Source organism: Onychostoma macrolepis, chromosome 04 (assembly GCF_012432095.1).
Source record: "Onychostoma macrolepis isolate SWU-2019 chromosome 04, ASM1243209v1, whole genome shotgun sequence".
NCBI lineage: Eukaryota > Metazoa > Chordata > Actinopteri > Cypriniformes > Cyprinidae > Onychostoma > Onychostoma macrolepis.
In genome coordinates, this window is record NC_081158.1 from 29054779 (window position 1) to 29076403 (window position 21625).

Genomic DNA, 21625 nt, shown 5'->3' on the forward strand with positions numbered 1-21625 from the left:
AACACATCCTGTGTGCCCTGCGGGGGGTTACCGTCAGTGGAAAGCTGCTAGCTGAATGTTTATGCACCGGCAGTAAAAGACCAGGTAGAAGGTAATTGGGAAAAGTGCATTTAAACTCATCAGATTCAAATTAAGTTGCATGGAAATTAAAAGACTTTTGGTGGTAAATAAGATTGTGATGGTTTGCCTTTGTATATGCACAGTGTGCAAAGACAAAAGTGGCATTTTTGGACTTTTTGCTCTTTTATTTAGGTAGCTGACATGACGTCAGCAGTTTGGCATGCTATACTATTTTGAACAACATTTATTGTTGCATGCATTTTTGGGATGCATATTCATTTAAAAATTACATTTACATTTATTAATTTAGCAGAAGCTTTTATCCAAGTGATTCATTTTAAGGAGGCAAGCAATGACACGAAAAGTTCTAGCAATACAAAGTTTCAAACATCGTCCAGAATAGTACAAGCTAGAATAGGGAGGGAATGGAATGGAAGTGATTGGAATTTAATTCATACTGGAAAAGGATTTATACTGTAAAATTAATTCGTAACACTGCTGGAATACCCACAGGGGGGGGGGGAAGTAATAAAAAAAAAAAAAAAAAATCTCTCTTTAAGATTGTGAGTGTAAGACTTATATTTCTCCAGAGAAAAAAAGACCATAGCAATCTCATGTCTCCTCTAGAGTTCAAACTGATATCTAAACCATGTCACAAATCTGTGCTCTAATTTATATAAAAAACGAAATTCTATTTTATCTGTATTGATTTTATATTTATGTTAATGTGCTATTTTATTTTATTATTTTTATTTATTTATTTAATTTTTTTTGCCTTAACAGTGAAAGTGTAGTCACAACATAAAATTATGTGTAAAAGGAATGGAACAGGATTTGCAAATGACAAAATAGAAGAACTGGTGCTACCCGCTAGGTCGTTGCTTTGCTGTCAGTCTTTCTGAAATGCAGACTACATCATTAAAAGCAAAGGAGATTGAGTGTAAAACATTTTTGTCAATCACTTTCTGTCTGTCTCGTTCTCGTGCTCTGAGGGGCAGCAGGGGGCTTCTTATGCGGTTATATAGCACAGCAGGGCATCCATAAGCAAAGACAGATGATCACCGACAATGTTCTTGAACACCTGGTTGCCAACATATATGTGTGTAACTTTGCATGACGGCATGTGGCCAGTACTGTTATTGTAGACATGTTTCAATCATTAGAGATTTTGCTATAGTGTTTAGCATTTATGGAGTACAAAGTAAGTGTTTAAAATAGATTTCAGTATGTAATTCAATAGATTATAGAAAAAAATAGTGTAATATATGAATTTTGTATTATATAAACTGTTTATAGTTTTAAAATTGATTTCTGGATGACTTCATGATGTGAAGTTATTTTAGTCATACTGCTCATCCCATGCTTGTATGTAGTGGATATATCAGCCCGATATTTGGCATTTTTCAAATATCGGCATTGGCCGATAAGTTTTTATGTTTAGCTGATGCATTCGAGGCGGGACTTGTATTTTGATGGTGCGGCGGACTTTAGCTGGGAATGGCAGCGCCTGAGCACACAGCGCTCACATTCTCCCTCTTGTTCGCTGTCGTTGATAACAGTTCTGTCTAATATGGATAGTGCATTTGTATCCTGCCTGATCGCGTGATCTCTGCGTGACGGTCGATCCGTGCGAATTGAATGAGGACAGGAGGAGAGTTCAGCTTCACTGGAGATGCGCGATCGACAAACGTTAAACTCCTGATTTCAAATTATGCTGCGCTTTATGCATTTGCCCACTGTTATATTCATGTCATTTTCACTGTGTGCTGTATGTAAAATGAGTGTTACCTTGGATTTATTTGGGGAAACTTTTTTTTTTAACTTCCCAGAATACTGAGTGCCCTGTTGGTTACAGTGTTTAATCCTGTTTAATTATATTTATTAAATATGTATTTATTTGTGAAAAATACTTTTTCATCTAAAGTATAAGTATGTTTACTTTACACATTTATTTTTTTAATCCATTTTCAAATTATTTCAAATTTCTTAAATATTAGTTATAAACAAAATTATATCGGCCATCAGCCACCCTGCTTTCCAAGATATCGCATCGGTCATATAACCCATATCAGTCGACCACTGTTTGTATGTGTGTGAGATTTAACATGTTTAAGCATTTTTAATGATGTTATTTCAGATCAATGACTTCCATTAAAACATTTGTCCTGAGAAAGATGCAAAGAGGAGGAGAAGAGAACGAAAAGAGGAGGGGATAAAGCGTAAAGAAGCAAATAAGACTTTTTTTCCCTTGTAAAAGTGAAATGAAAATAGGAGAGATGTTCGCTATCCAGTGACTCCACGAGGAATAATTAATGCCAGAGATGCAAAAGACTCCGTAATTAGATTTTTTAATTATTGAGGATTTGCTTCTCCTCTGTAGTGGCCCAATTAAAGAAGCTCATCAAAACAAAAAAAAGAAAGAAAGTTTAGTGAAAGACAGAGAGGATGTGTGTTTTTCTCTTCTCTTCTGTTTTGGTGTACCTGCCTCACTTGTGTTTGATGACTCCTCTTCACTGATGAAGGGGACACGGCACGAGACGCTAATGAACGGCCCTTCATTTGGACGGAGCGAGTGATTTAAAAAGGAGTAGAGGAGGAACTGAGCCTAATGATGGAGAGGAAGAGGCCAGTGTGGTGGTGGATATATATAAAACAGCGCATTTAACTGCTTGACCTTGTCGGCGCGTCTGTGTGAATTAATTAAAGTGGCGGCTGATGTGGAGAGTGATTTGAGAAGAGAGGAGAGATTAGTACAGTATCAGTCGTGTCTCCCCACGGGGAAAAGAGCTCACCGCTTTGGCTATGTAGGGCTGGCCACAGGAGGACCTCCTCAATTAACATCTGAGATGCCTGAGGGAGAGGGGGGTGTCGGAGCGGCCTAGTCCTGTCATGTAGACCCCTCACGCTCACACACTTGAGTTAGCCTCTCTAAACACTGAGAAGTTATTCGACCTTGTCTCTTTCCAGCTGATTGGGAAGATCTTGAGGGGTTTTTATGCTTTTTCATATGATTCGTGTCTTGGGCTTCAGGCATGAGCATTATAGTCTTTTATGAGGCTGCTTGGTATATAGTTCAAGAACAGGAAAAAGGTCACATTTATTTCAGCTTCAAAATAGGCTTGTTTTATTTTCACGCCACAAATGCAAATGTAATTGTACTTGTCAGTGTCAGAAATTAGATTTTTTTTTTTTTTTTTTTTTAAACTTCCATATATATTACCTTATTATTTTTTAAGCCCAGTTTGTTGTCCAGTCATGTAATTGAATTGAATTAATTAATTAGAAAGGCTATAGCCCTGGTTTTATGTATTTATTTATTCTATTTATTTATTATTTTATTATTATTATTATTATTATTATTATTACTTGCAACATCACCACCAACATAATAGTAATTTTCAGTGTCAGAAATTAAGTTTTTTTACCTTCTATTTTTTAAACGTCCATTTATTACCTTTATTTATATATATATATATATATATATATATATATATATATATATATATATATATATATATATATATATATTATTATTTTTTTTTTTTTTTTTTTTACTTATTAAAAATGGACCATATTATTGTTACACAGAACACTCAGTTTGTTGTACCAAAAGTTATTTTTTTAAATAACTTATAACCTTTATGAGGACCTTTTTTCTATAATATAAAACTGTTTGTTGTCCATTAGTGTTTATTTATTAAGTAATTTATATGAATTCAAAATTGAATATTCGCTATAGCAGGGCTTTCCAAACTCGGTCCTGGAGGGTCGGTGTCCTGCAGAGTTTAGCTCCAACTTGCCTCAACACACCTGCATGGAAGCTTATAGTATGCCTAGTAAGACCTTGATTAGCTGCTTCAGGTGTGTTTAATTAGGGTTGGAGCTAAACTCTGCAGGACACCAGCCCTCAAGGACCGAGTTTGGACACCCCTGCGCTATAGTGTTAAAACCTGTAACTAGATAGGCCTAGAATAAAATATTATAATATATTATATATTGTTATAGCCATATATTGATATGTATATGGATCACAGATAAACATAATTACATTTTTTGATCCACATTTGAAATGTCTATGGCAGTTTTTAGCATTCCTGACTCAAAACCTTTTTAATATCTGACCCTAATAACAGCAAATTATGCATAATCATTGGCTATGCTTTAAAACATCAGCAACAAACTTTTTTGCGGGAAGAAAAAAGAAAAGAAAAAAAAAACTAAACTTTGAGCACTGGTCCAAGGGTTATCTTGTAGCCTAATGCTTTGCTCCATTGGGGAATGTTTACATGAATCAAGGGCCTTCAAGGTGCGGACCAAATACTCCAGCACTCCACTCTTTTCAGTCCAATTTCCATGTGTCAGTCATTCTGCTGGGAACACGATAGAAAAAGAAACTTTTTTTATTAAAAGCAACTGACTGTGGGGCTTCGTGTCTTGGCTGGATGTTACCTGTAAATTGGTCTCCAAGGCGAAACTCCTCTCTCACACCGCGCTTGAGTCTTCACACATATGTGAGTGTGTGCAGCTCCGGGGAATTTCTTTACATTCTCATAAACGCTGAATCTGTTTACCTGCAAAACAGACAGATAATTCAGCTTATCTCTGTTCTTCTTCATAGTGTCACCCACTTTATCAGTTGCGTTCTGCATCCGACTGTGACATAAATTGAAAAAAAAATGATCCAGAGAATAAATTATACACCGTATTAAGCAAAAGATGGACCATACAATGGTTGGTACCCATCCTGCATTCATCTTGTCCTCCCTCTCTCGTGTCTTTTTCCGGCTGCTGCCTCTTCAGTGCTGGCTGTGGCGTGTGGTCGGGCGTCAAAATTAGCTGCCCCACAGCGATGGCTAATCAACACACTTTCACACTTCCTGAGGAGGAGGATATGTAACCCTCTCCCTCCCTTTTCCTCTTTTTCTCTCCTTCCCTCGCCACTCCTTTCTTTTCCGCGCTCCTCTTTTCTTCTCCGTCTCCCTCCTCCCGGAGAACTTGGAAATAATTTGAGTCTCCTGGGTTTTTACACATTCTAATTTCCAACTAAATGGGACATCTGTTTGAGAAAAGGAAGATTTGCCACGGTTGCTACGGCAACTATCACTCTGTGGGAAAGAGAGGGAAGAGGGAGGAAAAATGTCCAGCAGTTACACAGGCGGAATTAGCCGCTGATTTTTAGCAGCACCGTCACAATCCCAGACAAGCACTTCTGCGCTTCCTCTGCTACGCTACCTCACTTTCTTCATGTTAACTCCCTCTCCTGCTCATTACACCTCTCTTGCTCTCGATTCTGAACTGGATATTTATTTTCTCTGCACAGCTGTGGAGGAATGAAATGCGGTACCGTGTGGCAAAACTTGTGTGGCTAGTATTTTTGCCACCAATTAGAGATGGAGACATTTTATTCCTTACACAGATGCACATTCACACAAATATGATTATTTGGGGTAAAAGGGTGCCTACAAAACCATTTATTTTTTATGATCCTCATTTAAAAATGAAATGCATTGCTGTTGTATTGAAAAAAAAAAAAATCCTTTCTGATAAAAGTAATGGTATTGTCCAGTGTCAAAAATTTATTGATTTCTTTGAGTTCTACAAAACTGTTTGTTGTCCATTTGTAATTATTTAGCAAGTAAATTATATGAATTAATAAATGAAAATGGTCACTTTGTATTGGCCAGTCTCAGGATTTAAAAAAAAAAAAACATTTTTAATTGTTTTATTTATTTATTTTAATTTTATGCTGGCATTTTTCTTCAATAAATACTGTTTATAAATTGAGATTATATACTATACTATACTATACTAGAAAGGCCTACAATACAATATTTTAATATATTTTATAAATGTATATATTATTATGTCCATAATATATTGATATGTATATAGATTAAGTATAATTAAAAAACAATATTCACATTCTAAATATCTAGTTTCTAATATCTAATTTGTTTGTGTGTGTGTGTTTGGTTTGCATTGCACTGCAGTTGTATTAAAACCATTTTTATAAATAAATTTCCTGTAGCTCAAATAGTAGAGCATGGCACTAGCAACGCCAAGATCATGGGTTCGATTCCCAGGGAAAGCAAGAGCTGATAAAATGTAAAAACTGTAACTTGAATGCAATGTAAGTCACTTTGGATAAAAGCGTCTGCTAAATGTAAATTATTATTTTTTAAATGCATTGCATTTGTATTGAAACAAGCTAAGAAGCCACTGAAAGTTTCAGATGGGCAAGCTGAGACAGAAAATAGAGTTGAAATTGCATCAGTGTGTAAACTGCGTCTCTCAGCTGAGCTGAAAGGCCATGCTGGTAAGCCAACACAAAGCGCATTAACACAGCAGGAGTAAGTTTCTATGACCTGACCAGTTCACCTTGCGTATGTGTGTGTGTGTGTGTGTGTTCATTACCCAGAAGGCAATGGCTTTGCATCGCTCCAAGCCGCTCCATATGACAGTCTCATCTCTAATACACACACTCACGGCCATTGACACACGTTCACACTCATTTACATACACACACACACACACACACACACACACACACACACACACACACACTGGTGCTGCTGTCCTGCACCTGCTCCTCACAGTTCAGACTAGAGGGGTCTGGCAACAGCTTATTTCTCTCTCTCTCAAACACACATGCACACACACACGTTTGTTTTTGTGAAAAGTGGGGACATCCCATAGGCGTAATGGTTTTTATACTGTACAAACTGTATGTGCTATTGCCCTACACCAATCCTACCCCTTACATGAAACTTTGTGTTATTTCAGATTTTCAGTACACTCCATTCTGTTTGATTTATAAGCGTTTTGAAAAGTGGGGACATGGGGTAATGTCCTGAAAAGTCACCTTCTCCTTGTAATACCTATGTCATACCCTTGTCATTATACAAATTTATGGCCTCATTTGTCACAAAAACGTGTGCGCACACACACACAGCCTTGATATTTCCCTGTTAACTCAGTCATTCTTTTTTAAACTCTCTCCATTTCTATCCTGCTCTTTCCTCTCTGTCCGCTCCGACACCATGTACAAACTGCTAACACACAACCGAACGTATTGCCAACACAATTATAACGTATGACAGAGTGTTTGAGGGCTTCCAGAGGGAGCTCATTAGCGCTGCATGCGTGGTGTCTGTTTGAGTCGCACATATCTCTCAGCGCTCCTAAAATCCTCCCAGAAGAAGAACGAGAGACAAAGCCAAGGGACCCGACGGAAGAAACAGAAGTAATCGTTCAGTGAAGTATCTCCAGACACCGTGTGCTTTGTAGTTTAAAGGCATATTGTGCAAATATTCAGAATGTTTTATTTTTTTTATTTTTTTTTGCTCTAGGATACTGTACAGTATGTCTTTAGTTTTGTCAAAAACTTCAGTAAAGATGTTTGCAATGCTTTTAAAAAGGTTATTCTGTTTAATAATTCTTTTTATTCTTGTCACTAACATTTAGATATTAAAATTGAATAAAATGGCAACAATAAAAACAACTAAATAGTTTAACTGACTACTTTAAAAGTCCATAGATATCATCATTAATTAATATGGCTCTCCTACAAGTGGATGCGATGAGACTTGTTTTCCGGGTTTGGTCAGGTGACGTTCGACATATACCCAATATTTATGCATCTGTGAAATATTACAGATTTCCTCTGATAAATTCTTCCCCAGTATTTAGAATGAATAAAACTCACTCATTAATTGAAAATCACTTATAATTGAAGATGAAATGTTGAAGGCAAGTGTTCAGGAATGTGATGATGCATTTTTGCTTTGAAAAAAAAAAAAAAAGTAAAAAACGGATCAAAAGTACAAATACAGAAAAAAACATCATATTTATTTGGGGCTTTTTTGTTTATTTTTATGACAACAGAAGAATATCAGCTTAGAGAGGAGGGCCTTCACATATTGTTATATAGTCACACATTGTTTTTGGGGGGTCGTAAAGGTTGAGAATTACATTATCCCACTTACTACATGGCTACTTGTTAAATAGATACATAAATCTGGTGAAGTATTGATTTAAGTTGAATTTTTTAAAATATGTGAGCAGATACTGATCGCAGAGTGATGCTAGAGACATGAGAGACTAGCATAGCTTTGTGGGAAGAATGTAGTCCGTTTAGCGGCTCTTAGAACAATATTTGACAGAACTACACTGAAACTGACCAATCAGAATCAAGTATTCTAGTAAGAGCAGATTAATAAATTTAAATAAAGATTAGCTACTCAGAAAATCCAGGATTTCAGTGTGTGTGTAGGTACTGATGTAGGTACTGTATAAAGTATATCACGAAAGAAAAAATAAACTATTTATGTTAAGAAGACAAAACCAAGACAGTGTGAGCCTTTGTTTTTGTGTTTAAGAGAAAAACTAATTTCTTATTCTTCTTTGCTTTTCTTCCACTCGATTAATTTTTGTCATCTCTTCGACTCCTCGTTTTTGTTTCTCTCATCTATTCTGCTCTTCTTCATCTTTGTGAAGGGCCACGGGGATTCTTTCAGGAAGTCTGAGACCTCTTGCTTGACTTTCATGATATAAACGAAAAGTTTAATTTAGTATTGCTCACGATTGTTGAGCATCTTCGTCTCTTCTGCGGACACACATACACCTACACACAGTAGCAAGACGAGAGCTTCTCTGCAGATGTTGTCCATTGAGGCTTTTTTGTTTCTTGCGGTAAGCATTTATTAAGCTTGATTTTTCAAAAGGAATACCGAATGTAGCTTTGCAAACGCAGAGGTCTTTATTCATGCAACCACAGACGTTTAAGAACTGCCTTTAAGAATGCTTTAAAGGGCTTTTCTTTTAAAGTCAATCCATGCATTCTGTCATTATTTACTCATCTTCATGTATTTCAAAACCTGTATGACTTTCTTTCTTCCGCGGAAGACAAAAGGAATTTGCGCTTATTCAAATTTGGCACGTAGTGTCAGATTTGACATGAATAATGTCAAACTCCATTGGTTCTCGTGTGTCTCATAGCCAATTGCGCCTCGCCAAATCTGAATATGCTAATGTGCTAATGAGATTCTCCTTTTATATTCAGCATGCTATAAGAGAGTCGTACGGGTTTGGAACGACATGAGGGCGAGTAAATGATGGCAGAATTTTCGTTTTTGCGCGATCCGTTCCTTTAAAGCCCTGCATCAGCTATCAAACACTTCTGTGAGTCCCTGCTCTTGGCTCGTTATGTTAATCAGTGCTGTGAATGTTCCTGTTGATGAGTGTGAGTCCACACAGCTGTTCTGAAGTCTGCTGTGTGCCCAGGCCAGTACGTGTGTGTGTGTGTGTATAAGTTTGAGACGTGTCAGGCTGTGTGGGCAGATGTCTCATTGCACAGATGGGTTTGTTACTGCTGGTTTTCGGACTGTACGGATCGGATGCGGTGGAGCAGAAACATTCACCCAGGGTCCAAATTCATTATCCACCCCCCAATTTATACTTAAGACTATCATTAATGCTTAATTGTCAGCAGAAACCGTGGCCTGGTGGTTAACACGCATGCTCCGACACATTGAGCAGGGGTGCTCATTCTATTCATGTTAGTTTTTCTTATCTCCTGCTCTTTTTGTACTGTCAGTAATATTACTATAATTCTATCATTTATTTTAGGTTTATTTATTTTTATCATTTATTATTTTTATTTGAGTTAAAATATTTAATGTCGGCATAACATTTAAAATTGACTTTATTTTCTAATGCGAGTGACCTGTCTTATTGTAAAGAATTCATCCATGCAGTTATTTATTTTTTAATTTATTCTATTCTATTCTATTCTATTCTATTCTATTCTATTCTATTCTATTTAACAACCAGCCTGCATTCTTTTTCTTAAATGTGTGGATTTCTTTGTTTCAGATTCTTTAAGATGGTAAGTGGTAATTTATTTTGTTTTATTTTTTATGCTAATCAACAATTTTAACAATTTTATTTCATTTTGTTGTCTATGCTAATCAACAACTGACCTACATTATGTTCTTATGTGTAGATTTCTATTTTTCTATAATGAAATAAAAACACATTAATTGGTAATACCTTATTTAATTTTATTTCATTTATTCAACAGCTGACCTTGATTGTTTTTCTTATTGATATATATTTCTTTGTTGTTGTTGGGTTTTTTTGGGAGGGGGGGGGGGTCTCTATGATAAAATATATATATTTTATTTTGCAAATTCTGCATTATTAATTACTGAATCTAAACACGCTCCACTGTGTGTGTATCTGTAGATGCATGTGTGTTTATGAACGTGTGTGTGTGTCGTGGCCAGTAGTCTTAGTTTCACTTTTACATGCTGAGTGTTGCATAAGTCATGCTGGGGACCAAATGTTCCATATTTACCACGTTTTAACTCAGAGCCAGACAGAGACAGAGTGGGGGACTCAGGCAAACAGTGAAGTTGTGCAGAGCATGTGCAGCTATGTCTGACAGAAACATAAACAGACCCACACACTCCTATCGGCTCAAGCCTGGTCTAATCCCTTTATTGTCAGAGACTGATATACTCTGCCTTCCAGGGTTTCTCTCTCTCTCTTTCTCTGGTTTTGTGGAGTGTGTCTCTCCTGCTGTGCTGCTCGGACTGGAGCCCCGTGTGAATGGACCGCTTGCTTCTCTCAGATTAAACATCAAAGTCCAGCCGGCCCTGCAGTTCAGTACAATACAGCACAGCACACTGTGCTAAATATACAACACGGCCTGAAAAATAAAGCTACACTGTGCTGAATATGCAACACTATCCGAATACACAACTATAAAACACAGCACACAGCGCCAAATATACAACACTGGCTTAAAACTTAGGAATGGGTCACAATGTAGTTTGATAGTTGATTAGTGAGGTTAACTAGTTTCATATATTTCCATATACAGTGCTTTTTGTTTGATATGTGTATGTGTCGACAGTGTGCTGTGCTTTAACCCTCTTGTTAAAGTTGAATCTTTAAAGTCGGCATGAAATTTTAAATTCAAAGTTTATTTTCAAATGCATGTGACTTGTCTTACTGTCAACAGTTCATATGCATATATTATATAATTTTATTGACTCGTGTATTTTTGATTCTCCATGGTACAATCATTTAAGATTTTATTTTATTTTATTCAACAAATGACTCTAAGATAAAATAAAATAAACACATTAATTGGTAATACTTTTAGTATTTTATTTTATTTTTATTTTATTTTAATTAACAACTAATGGATAAAGTCCCAACCTACATGTTTTTTTTTTTTTGTGTGTGTGAATATATATTTCTGCATTTTTTTTATTCTCTATGATATGGTAATTTGAGATATTACCAATTAATGTTTTTGTTTTCTTTTTATTTACTTTTTCTTGTTTAACAAGCCATTTCATTCAGAAATAGCATGTTTTCATGTCAGGAAATGTTTTATTATAGTTCTTTCATAGCACTTGTGTGATGTTGACAGCACTTGGACTGAATCTCAGTGGACTGTTGTGACCCGCAAGCTATTAATTGAAACAGGCTCTCTTAATGAGGTTATGTGTGTGTGTGTGCACGGTAAAGAGGCTGTCTGATATTTCCTCTTAACTCTTCAGAGATGTAACGGCTTATCCCTGTAGATTCCCAACCTCCTCTTCTCCATACACACATCTGGGTCAGTGTCAGAAACGTCACATTACTAATTATTCACTTGCATACCTGCTACTGTGCCATGCACATACACTATCTTAAATACGCACACACACAGAACGTTGTGTACACCTCCTCTGTAATTAGGGTCAGGATACCACCAACATCTGTAATTACAGCAGCCACAGGTGAGGATGTTGAACAAAAGCTCTATTCATTTGCAGTTAGCTTGTGTGTGTTTGTGTGCATACGTGTAGGTATGCATTGCAATGTTCCCAAAATCTAGTGAGCTGCCTATGAAGGCAGCCTTTTAAGGCATCATGAAAACTTTTTCACAAAGTGGACAACTTAAGAGAATAGTTCACCCAAAAATGAAAATTCTGTCATCATATACTATAGTTCTCAAGTTGTTCCAAACTTGAATTTCTATGAATTTATTCTGTGGAACATAGAACATAGTGTTTTGAAGAATGTTCTGTATGGAAGTCAATGGACCCTGTTTGTTTACCAATATTCTTCAAAATATCTTATTTTTTATTCAACAGAAGAAAAACAACTTTAGGGTGAGTAAATTATTACAGAATTTAAATATTTGGATGAAGTATCCCTTTAAGCAGTCTAGTAAGATATACCTCAGTCCCAGAGTGCATTGCAGCTACATGTATGTCCACATTAATCAGTCTATAATTAAAATCAATTTTTTCCTCTGTTTTGGCCTTTCATCCACACTGAGATGGCGTTTTTGTCCAGTGATAACAGAGCTTTTTGAACCCATGTGGTTAAATTCATTTTTCATTATAAACTATGAAAAATGGAGGAATTTGAAAACGATGACAAGTTTAGTCATGTGATGCATATTGTACCCATATATATTTATGCTTGTACTTGTGTTGATGTGATGGAATATTATGTCTGTCTATGTGTCTCTCTGTATCATCTCAGTGAGCTTTTATGATGTTTTACGCATGAGCAACAAGGTGATTTAAACATTTTCAGACTTTTCAGTGTGGATGAGCAACTTTTGGAAAACATACTTAAAACGCTTAAAAACTTAAATGCGCTACTATTGTCATTTTGAAATGAAAACAACATTTTTAAATATATCCGGATTAAAGGTGGGGTATGTAATTTTTCAAAAATGCTTTAGAAAACTGAGTCGGGGCCGAGTACCAAAACAAACTTGTAGCCAATCAGCAGTAAGGGGCGTGTCTACTCATGAACAGCTAAAGTCTGCCTACACTCTCAGAAATAAAGGTACAACAGCTGTCACTGGGGCAGTACCTTTTCAAAAGGTACACTTTTGTACCTATTCAAATATGTACACTTTAAGTACTAATATGTACCTTTAAGGTACCAAAATGGACCCTTTAGGTACAGACATGTTCCTTTTGAGAAGTTACCGCCCCAGTGACAGCTTTTGTACCTTTATTTCTGAGAGTGTACACTGAACTATCAAAATAGGGGCGAGACCCTTTTGGGGTAGGGCCATGTTTGTTTTGGTGATTTCAAATATCAACATTGGCTTCCAGAAATCGCTTACCCCACCTTTAATGTGGACGTAGCCTGTGACAAGCTTAGTGGATGCAGTAAGGGAAATGTTGATTACTAAAAACATATTTCAGTCAGCTTTGAAAAGTATTGATAAAAATAGACTCATTTTATTATTTAAAAAAAAATTATTTTATTTGATAATTGTATTAACTTAGCAACATGCCAACAGCAAACGCTATTGAAATCAGTGGTGCGTTTAGTCTTTTGCGGAGTTACTTCCTGTGGATAAACACAGTTCCCACAGTCCTGGGGCCTGTTCTTCGTACGTCGCTAACTCAGTTAGCTGGATTTGATTGTTGCCAATTTCACTTGATCTTGGATCATTTGGTTCTTCGAAGCTCATCCTGGAATTGCTGTCATAGCAACAGGTCCGTAAGCTTAAACCTGCTCGGGAGCAGGCTTATTTCATGTAAACAGGATTAGATTGCATCTTTTTAAGCAGAACTGATACATAATATCTGCCCCAGCCACCGCTACTTTATTACAAGAGTACCCTACTGATCCAGAGACAATAATTTAAAAATTAATTTGAAAAGAATATAATAATGTTGTCTATAATAATGTAGTCTTACATAAAGATTTATTAGTGATGAAATAATTACTTTACAATTGTATTGGAGTCTTACACATATGCTATTAAGTTAATCTGAGTTTAATTTGAGTGGTGACAGATATTATGGGAGTGGCTTGATGGAGTGCAGGAGGTGTAGATAACTTGATCTTGACCCATAAGAAACTTTAATTAATGCTGTCACTTAACAAATCTGTTTCAAAGATAAAATTAAATGAATTGCTAATTACTACATTGAAATAAAATGTAAAGCCTGAACAAATACTAGAAATCGTGAATATAAACAATTGGGAATCATGTAAAGAAAATTACAAATAAAATAAAAACTGCACATTTCATTTATTTATTATGACATTTATTTAGTTTTGTTCGCTTGGCTGTGTTCTTATAAAAGTCCAGAAGTTTTTCGTCAGGTGTCTTTTTTTAATTATATGATGTCATTACATAGCTGTCTTGCCACCAGCCAATCGCTGCATTGCTGATCATGGTTTAAAGTATCCATAAATAGCCCCTTTTAAACCAACCCATGAACATGCAATTATCTCAGATAACTCAATCCAGCCATACTAATCATCAACAACAGGTGCGTTCCAAGAACCAAATTAGCCAGATCATGATTAGCGCGATGATATCATCTTGGATGTGTCATTTGATCTCGGAGAACGGGCCCCTGGAAAACCTTTCAAAAGTATTTTTCAGGCTTGCAAAATTCATGAAAATTAATAAAATCTTAAAAGGTCATGGAAAAGTTGTGGGGATTATGTTGTCAGTATAATTTTGTTCTAGTTATGCTCAGTTCAGAAGTATTTCTTCATTAGAATGCATCTTTAATATTAGGGGTGCTCCGATTGATCGGTTACCGATCATTATCGGCCGATAATCGCTTTGAGATGTTTGATCGGCGGTCTCTAAAAAGGCTGATCTCAAGCTGATGACGCGCCTGCCGTGAGACGATTGACAAGACATGCAGCAGCACCGTCTCAGTCTCTGTCCAGCGCAGGAACAATAATTAGGCTATAATGCTGTACAATTCATATTTCTTCATTAAATAACTTAAGTAATTTGAAACTTTCATAAATCACAAACAGCATGAGAATGAGCGCGCGCTCTCTCTCAAAATGCGCAAATGGCTTCAAATCACATCGCGTCTGCACGCTGTGTAGTTGACAGGAATTGTCACTTGCACAATAGAGGCAGTGTCGCATCGTCACTAAAGTTTATTTTATGAATAAATCACACACACACCGTTTGCATTGCATATGCGGCGCGTATTTTTCCGCGCTCATGTTAATGGTTTAAAGCGTTCACACTGCACACGGTTGCGGCAGTGCGTTCCAGGAGCGGTGCGTCTGCAGCAGTGCAGAGATCGTTTCCGCTGCACGCGTTGAATTTAAGTGACAGCGCATTGTTTGCGATAAATATGAACATGGATTGACACGAAAATGTAGTAATTACACCATAAATGCATATAATTAAAGTCTACTGTGTTTCACAGTCAACACAAAGGCTATGGCTTTTTGGCTATAGGTTTAAAGGAAAAGAGCACTTTTAGATAAACAAGGCAATAATAGATGGCACTAGTGGAGGTATGGGAAAACAAAGTTCTTTACGAACCGCAGGATTGCTTGTAAAAGATTTAAATGCCAAAGAAAAGGCAGTAGAGCTGACTATTTCTGACAATGGTAAGTTTTAATTTAGAATGTTTGTGATGATGTAAGAAAAATAGTTTAAATGTTTTGTCATTTGCTTAAGCAACTTAATATATAAATCTAGAAGTAAATGCAAAAGTAAAAAGCATTGAATAATGTGTTTCTAATATTTATTGCATTTAAACACGTCTATGAAAGATTGTATTACTCTACTGTGTAAAAAAAAAAGAATCACAATGCTGAAAAAGCATTTTAAGTAACAATGTTTGTATTTGAAATCAAAATAATGGATAAATGTTTTTGTAGTAAACAGCCACGGATCAGTAGTGGACTGTGTGAAAGCACAGTCAGTGCTGCTTCTGCAACGCTTAGGTACCGCACATGGACTGCATATGCACTCCAAACGGAGTATGTGTGAACCAGGTGTAAAAGGCCCATCTTACAGTTCACGAAATCAGGCTTGTGCTGTGTGTAAGCTATTGTGCAAAAATTGCATGATTGTCAAAACAAAAACGCAAACGTTTAGGTGAGATAAATATGTATTTTTGAAAAATGTCTAAAAAATGCTTTCCTCCACCCCTCAAATTAAAAAATACCCCCTTACAAGAGTTACCTAAGAGGGGAATCCTTTTTGAAAAATGAAATTCAGGCCCTGAATAAATCATCACTATAAATAATTCTACATGATAAAAAGAAGGCTTTAAAAAGATCGGTATCGGTGATCGGATCGGCAGATACTGCTTTCGGTGATAGGCCTAAAAAATCCCGATCAGAGCACCCCTATTTAAAATCGCTATGAAAATATTTTCAGAAAGCATGGAAAAGCCATAGAAACATGAAAATTAGATTGTGAGAACAGTAGAGTGTTTAAAATCCATGACAGTCAGGATGTCGCTTTAGAAGACAGCTGATTGGTAGGCTGTAAGAAGGTTTTGAAATTGCGAGTGTATGTGCTTGATGTAAACAGGTCTGTTTGCACAAACTTTACTGATCCATCAATTACATTTTTCATATTTCTACTCCATGTTCTCTGCTTAATTCTCCCCAATTTTTGTACACATTTAGCTTTCGTGCACCACCTTACCAGCAGCATGAATTGATTTAGATTTCACATTTCTGTGAATCATTAATGCATTCTTTAAAAAAAAAAATAGAGATTTTCTTTTAACTCCCAACTTCTCCTCCTTTAAAATCCTTGAACTTAACCAATGAGATGAAATATTGAAGCACAGCCGCCCCACAGCCTTTTCCCCCCAGCCATGCATTTAAACATTTATGGCAAAACTGCACTGATATCATTTGGCCAAGAGAGGTTTTGCATGAACTCACTGATTCGACCCAAACCATTCTTTACCACTATTTTAAATAGACTGTTTTAAAGCCAGTGGTGACTGACAGACATTAACAACATGAGATTTCTAGTCCAACTATCCAATTAGGTTTGCCTTTTATTAGTGGTTCCTGTTAAAACAAGATGGATGATTTTAAAAAAAAGAATAAAATGCTCTTTTTGAATTGCCATACACTATAGACAGCACCTTAGCAATGTGTTGATGAGTTTTGCGTGAGCAAACACCCTTTACATTTGCTTCAGAAATTGAAAAATGTAGTTTGCAAAGTTTTTAATTTTTTTACTTTTGTGCTGATGTGGCATCATGGGAGTAAAGGCATGAAAGCAAACAGCTGCTGTCTTTGCTTTCTATTCACCTTGACAAATGAAAAAACATCTGAACTGATAAATACACAGATGGTTTAGTACATCAACTATACTAGTCGCTGCTTGTCCCATTTGAAGGAATTGCACATATTATTCTGATCTTCTGGCTTAATAAAATCTCCATTAAACTAAATCAGAATTCCTGAATTACATAATTGCTTGTATTTTTAAGACATTTTAATGCCGCTTTCACAGCGTCTGTGTTCACACACAACCCTCTCTCTCATTTTCTTTCTGTTTATTAACCTCTCTCTGCTCAGTTGGAAAAATCAGTTTGGGACACCAATAATGAGTCCTTTCTAGATCTAGTGTAATTGAGACGTCCGTGTAAAGATGAAAATGAATATTTAAATAGCACCATCAATATGCAAAGGCCATTTTAAATGTTTTAAGATTAGAGATGTGAATTAATCAGACTGTGTCCGTGGCCCTTCGTATGTTTGATCATAAATGTTTAGACTCTGATGATAGAAGTGATTTGAATAATAATCAGATGAAATCGAATGAAAATAGCATTGGCTTTCCCATGAGTCCCTTCTTTCCTCTTGACCTTCTTGAGATGATGGAACCCAGGGCCGATCTGGATCGCTCCTCAAAGGCTGTGTGTGTATGTGTGTGTGTGTGTGTGTGTGTGTGTGTGTGTGTGTGTGTATTTGCAGCGCAGGACACTGATGCGTCAGCCAGCTATAAAAGTAAACGTTTCAAGTGACTGCTCTCTATAAATTACAAAATCCACGTAGAGGCAAGGGAACCTTCATGTGTAAACTGACACACACACACACACACACATACTCAGAGTCTTTCAACATACTCGCACACATAAATGTGCAAATCCGCCACAGCAGAGGAAGATGGATCTGGGGACAGATTGTTAGTGACATGTTAATTTCTATACCGTCACTCAAGCTTGGTGCATCTGCAATCAAAGTGATGGGGCATAGGCAAAAACATCAACCCCCTCTCTATCCTTACATACTGTCTGTCTCTACCTGTTTCTCTCCCTTTCTTCTTGTTTTTCTGTTCCTTCCCCGTTTCTCTTTTTCTATCTACCTTCCCTAAATATATTTGATAAAAATGTGATTAAAATATAAGTTACACTTTAGATGAGGGAACACATATTCACTATTAAGTAAGAGTTTTCCCTCAATAAACTCCTATTTGCTGGTTATTGATAGTAAGTAAGGTAGTTGTTATAGTAGTTATATTAAGGTATTGGGCAGGGTTAAGGGATCTAAAATATGGTCATTCATTAATATGTGCTTTATACGTAAGTATAATAAACAGTCTGAGTCAATATGTTAGTAATATGCATACTAAAAAGCAACTTGTTAATATTAATAAATATATTAATATTTATTATATAATAATATCTTTGTATAAACTTTATGGTTTGAATTATACACTGTGTGCAGAATTATTAGGTAAGTTGATATTCTGGTCATATTTTTTTTCCAAGAACATTTGACCAGTTCCAAACCACATCAATCTTAATAACTACTATTGATTTTGTGATTGATTTTAATCATTTATAAGTGATATATAATTGTCCATGAAGGCTGAAAGTCAAAAACTCCTTATTTCTGGCATGCAGAATTATTAGGTTTTCTTTTACAGATAAAATGACCCAAAAAAGAGATTGAACTCAGAATAAATAAAAAAACAACAACATTAAATGCCCATGAGAAGGATGCAATACTAATGCAATAATAGAATTAGCAAAGTTAAGGCAAGACCATTGGGCAGCGAAATGCTCATTGGGTCAGCAAGGTCAGAAAAACAGGTGGAGAAGAAAAGACACGTTAACTGCAAAAGAATTAAGAATTAAGGTGAAGAATTAGTTGAGAAACCATCAGGAATCATTTAGTCTCCAGCACCACCATTTTCCAGAACTGCAACCTTCCTGGAGTCTCCAGAAGAGCAATGTGTCAGGTTCTCAGAGACCTTGCTTGGGTAATGCTAAAAAATAACCCTCACTTAATAAGAATAACATGCTGAAGTGTTGTGAAATACATGAAGACTGATTTTGTATAGGCTTTATGGACAGATAAGTTGAGAGTGACTCTTGAAGGACCAGCATCACATCCTCTTGTGCCACAGTTTGAAGAATTTATCTTCCAGAATCTGGCAGTAAGTTTTGGGTGCTCATTTTAGTTCATCTCCTATCCTGAAAAGCCTGTCTTGCAGGATTGATTAAAAATGAGCTCCTAAAACTCTGCTGGTCCTTCAAGAGTATTCTTATTAAGTGAGGGTTATTTTTTTTTACATTTTTTACCCAAGCAAGGTCTCTGAGAACCTGACACATTGCTCTTCTAGAGACTCCAGGAAGGTTGCAGTTCTGGAAAATGGTGGTGCTGGAGACTAAATGATTCCTGATGGTTTCACACCTAATTCTTCACCTTAATTCTTAATTCTTTTGCAGTTAACGTGTCTTTTCTTCTCCACCTGTTTTTCTGACCTTGCTGACCCAATGAGCATTTCGCTGCCCAATGGTCATGCCTTAACTTTGCTAATTCTATTATTGCATTAGTATTGCATCCTTCTCATGGGCATTTATTATTATTATTTTTTTAGTCTGAGTTCAATCTCTTTTTTGGCTCATTTTATCTGTAAAAGAAAACCTGCTTAATAATTCTGCACACCTGAAATAAGGAATTTTTTACTTTCAGCCTTCATGGACAATTATATATCACTTATAAATGATTAAATACAAAATCAATAGTAGTTATTAAGATAGATGTGGTTTGGAATTGCTAAAATGTTCTTGGAAAAAAAAATATGACCAGAATATCAACTTGCCTAATAATTCTAAGACAGTGTGTATGTGTGTGTGTACATATATATATATATATATATATATATATATATATATATATATATATATACTGTATATATATGTATATACACATACATACATACATACACACACACTCACATACATATTTATTTACTCTACAATATTTAATTTAATGAATTTTATATTAACATCTGTAATATTTTATGTTTTTAATAATTGATAAACTAAATTAATAAAATAAAAAACAAAAATTATTTTTAATAGTTTTCTTTGTTTTGTTTATGTGACGTTAAGACCAAGTAGAAATCTCTGCCAATCGATTCCATGTGCCGTGGATTGAGCAAATGCACAAATGGTAATCCTCCTATGTGTTGCGCCCACTTACCAGCCTTTATGCTCAGTTTGGACTACCGGGCAAACGTTACATCACCTGATTAATATTCATGAGCCAAGCTTTTCAAATCATCTTTACGCCCCTGCTTTTTTGGACAGTGATGACAATAAATGATGGGAGGTGGGGAACGAAAAAGACACAATTTAAGCCAGCCTTAAACCTGTGACTTTTTCATTCCTATTTAAACTTTTTTTCTGTTACATTCTATAAAAGATATGAGAAAGATGTCAGATCAAAGCGATTGCTATTTGTGATTTGGGGAATAAAATTTTTTTTTTTTTTTTTCTGTTATTTTATCATCATAGACCCAAGATCTCTCACAGATACTCCATATACAGATCCTAATGGAAATGTCATCTTGTTTTCATCAGCGGTAGAGCAGTCTGGGTAAAAGATCAGAGAAGCACAGGGGAAGATATTGGCAGCAATGTTCACGGTCACATCAGTAGGCCTTAACTGTGTTTTTTCCTCCTTTATGTATGTTTTCAGGCAGCCATGGTACTACGGCTGGGGTTTTAATCTACCACGAGGACAAGCACTGCTGGACAAGTGGAATCAGATCCCAGATTCCACGGATATTCTTCTCACACACTGCCCTCCTCTGGGTGAGACCTAAATCACACACACACAAAGCATGCGGTAATGGTTATTCCCCATTATGTTGTCTTCATCCTCACATACACGCACACTCTTTTGCTCTGAGGCTTTGGCAGATGGAGTTGCTACAGCAGGCTGCTAAAGCATGCAACACTGAGACGCTGTTCACAGTGCAGCAAATCCCTTCGCACATAATAAAACCTTCACACACACAGTCATATGTACTGAGAAACGGAAGTTTGTGCATAAAGACAGCTGCGGTTTAAAACACTAAGCTTTTGGGCTTTGAGATTGTGACAATGTGTAATTCTCATGGTAAAGACGTGTCTCACTATACATTTGTGCAAATGTATGAGTGTTTATCATAGTGTTGCAAATTACAAGACGTCCAAATGACGTCTCTGAAAATTCACAGTGAGTCTGTGCATTATGTATGTGTTGACAACAGACTACAATTGTAAAATCAACGTAATGATTATTTTGGATTCAGTTAGTTCATATATAACAGTAAGCCTTTTAACAAGTCAATTTTCATTTGAATATAAAAATAATTAAAAAACAGTGCAGATGGATATAAGAGCATGTCCTGTGTAAACAGCACTTTACTGAGATCTTGAAATCATTGTACTTGCTCTATACTTAATGTAGGTTTGGAAATCAAGAACTGATTTGAAATCTGGAATCA

At 36.0% G+C, this 21625-nt stretch overlaps 1 protein-coding gene across 4 annotated transcripts in view; it reads left to right on the top strand.

Annotated features, from left to right (window-relative positions):
• The window catches only part of mpped1 (metallophosphoesterase domain containing 1), a 63332-nt gene that overhangs the window by 15984 nt on the left and 25723 nt on the right, over positions 1-21625 (top strand). For all 4 annotated transcript variants that reach the window (XM_058773116.1, XM_058773115.1, XM_058773114.1 and 1 more), the window contains exon 6: positions 20833-20948. In XM_058773116.1, the coding sequence (XP_058629099.1) occupies positions 20833-20948 (116 nt within the window). The remainder of the gene's footprint in view (positions 1-20832; positions 20949-21625) is intronic.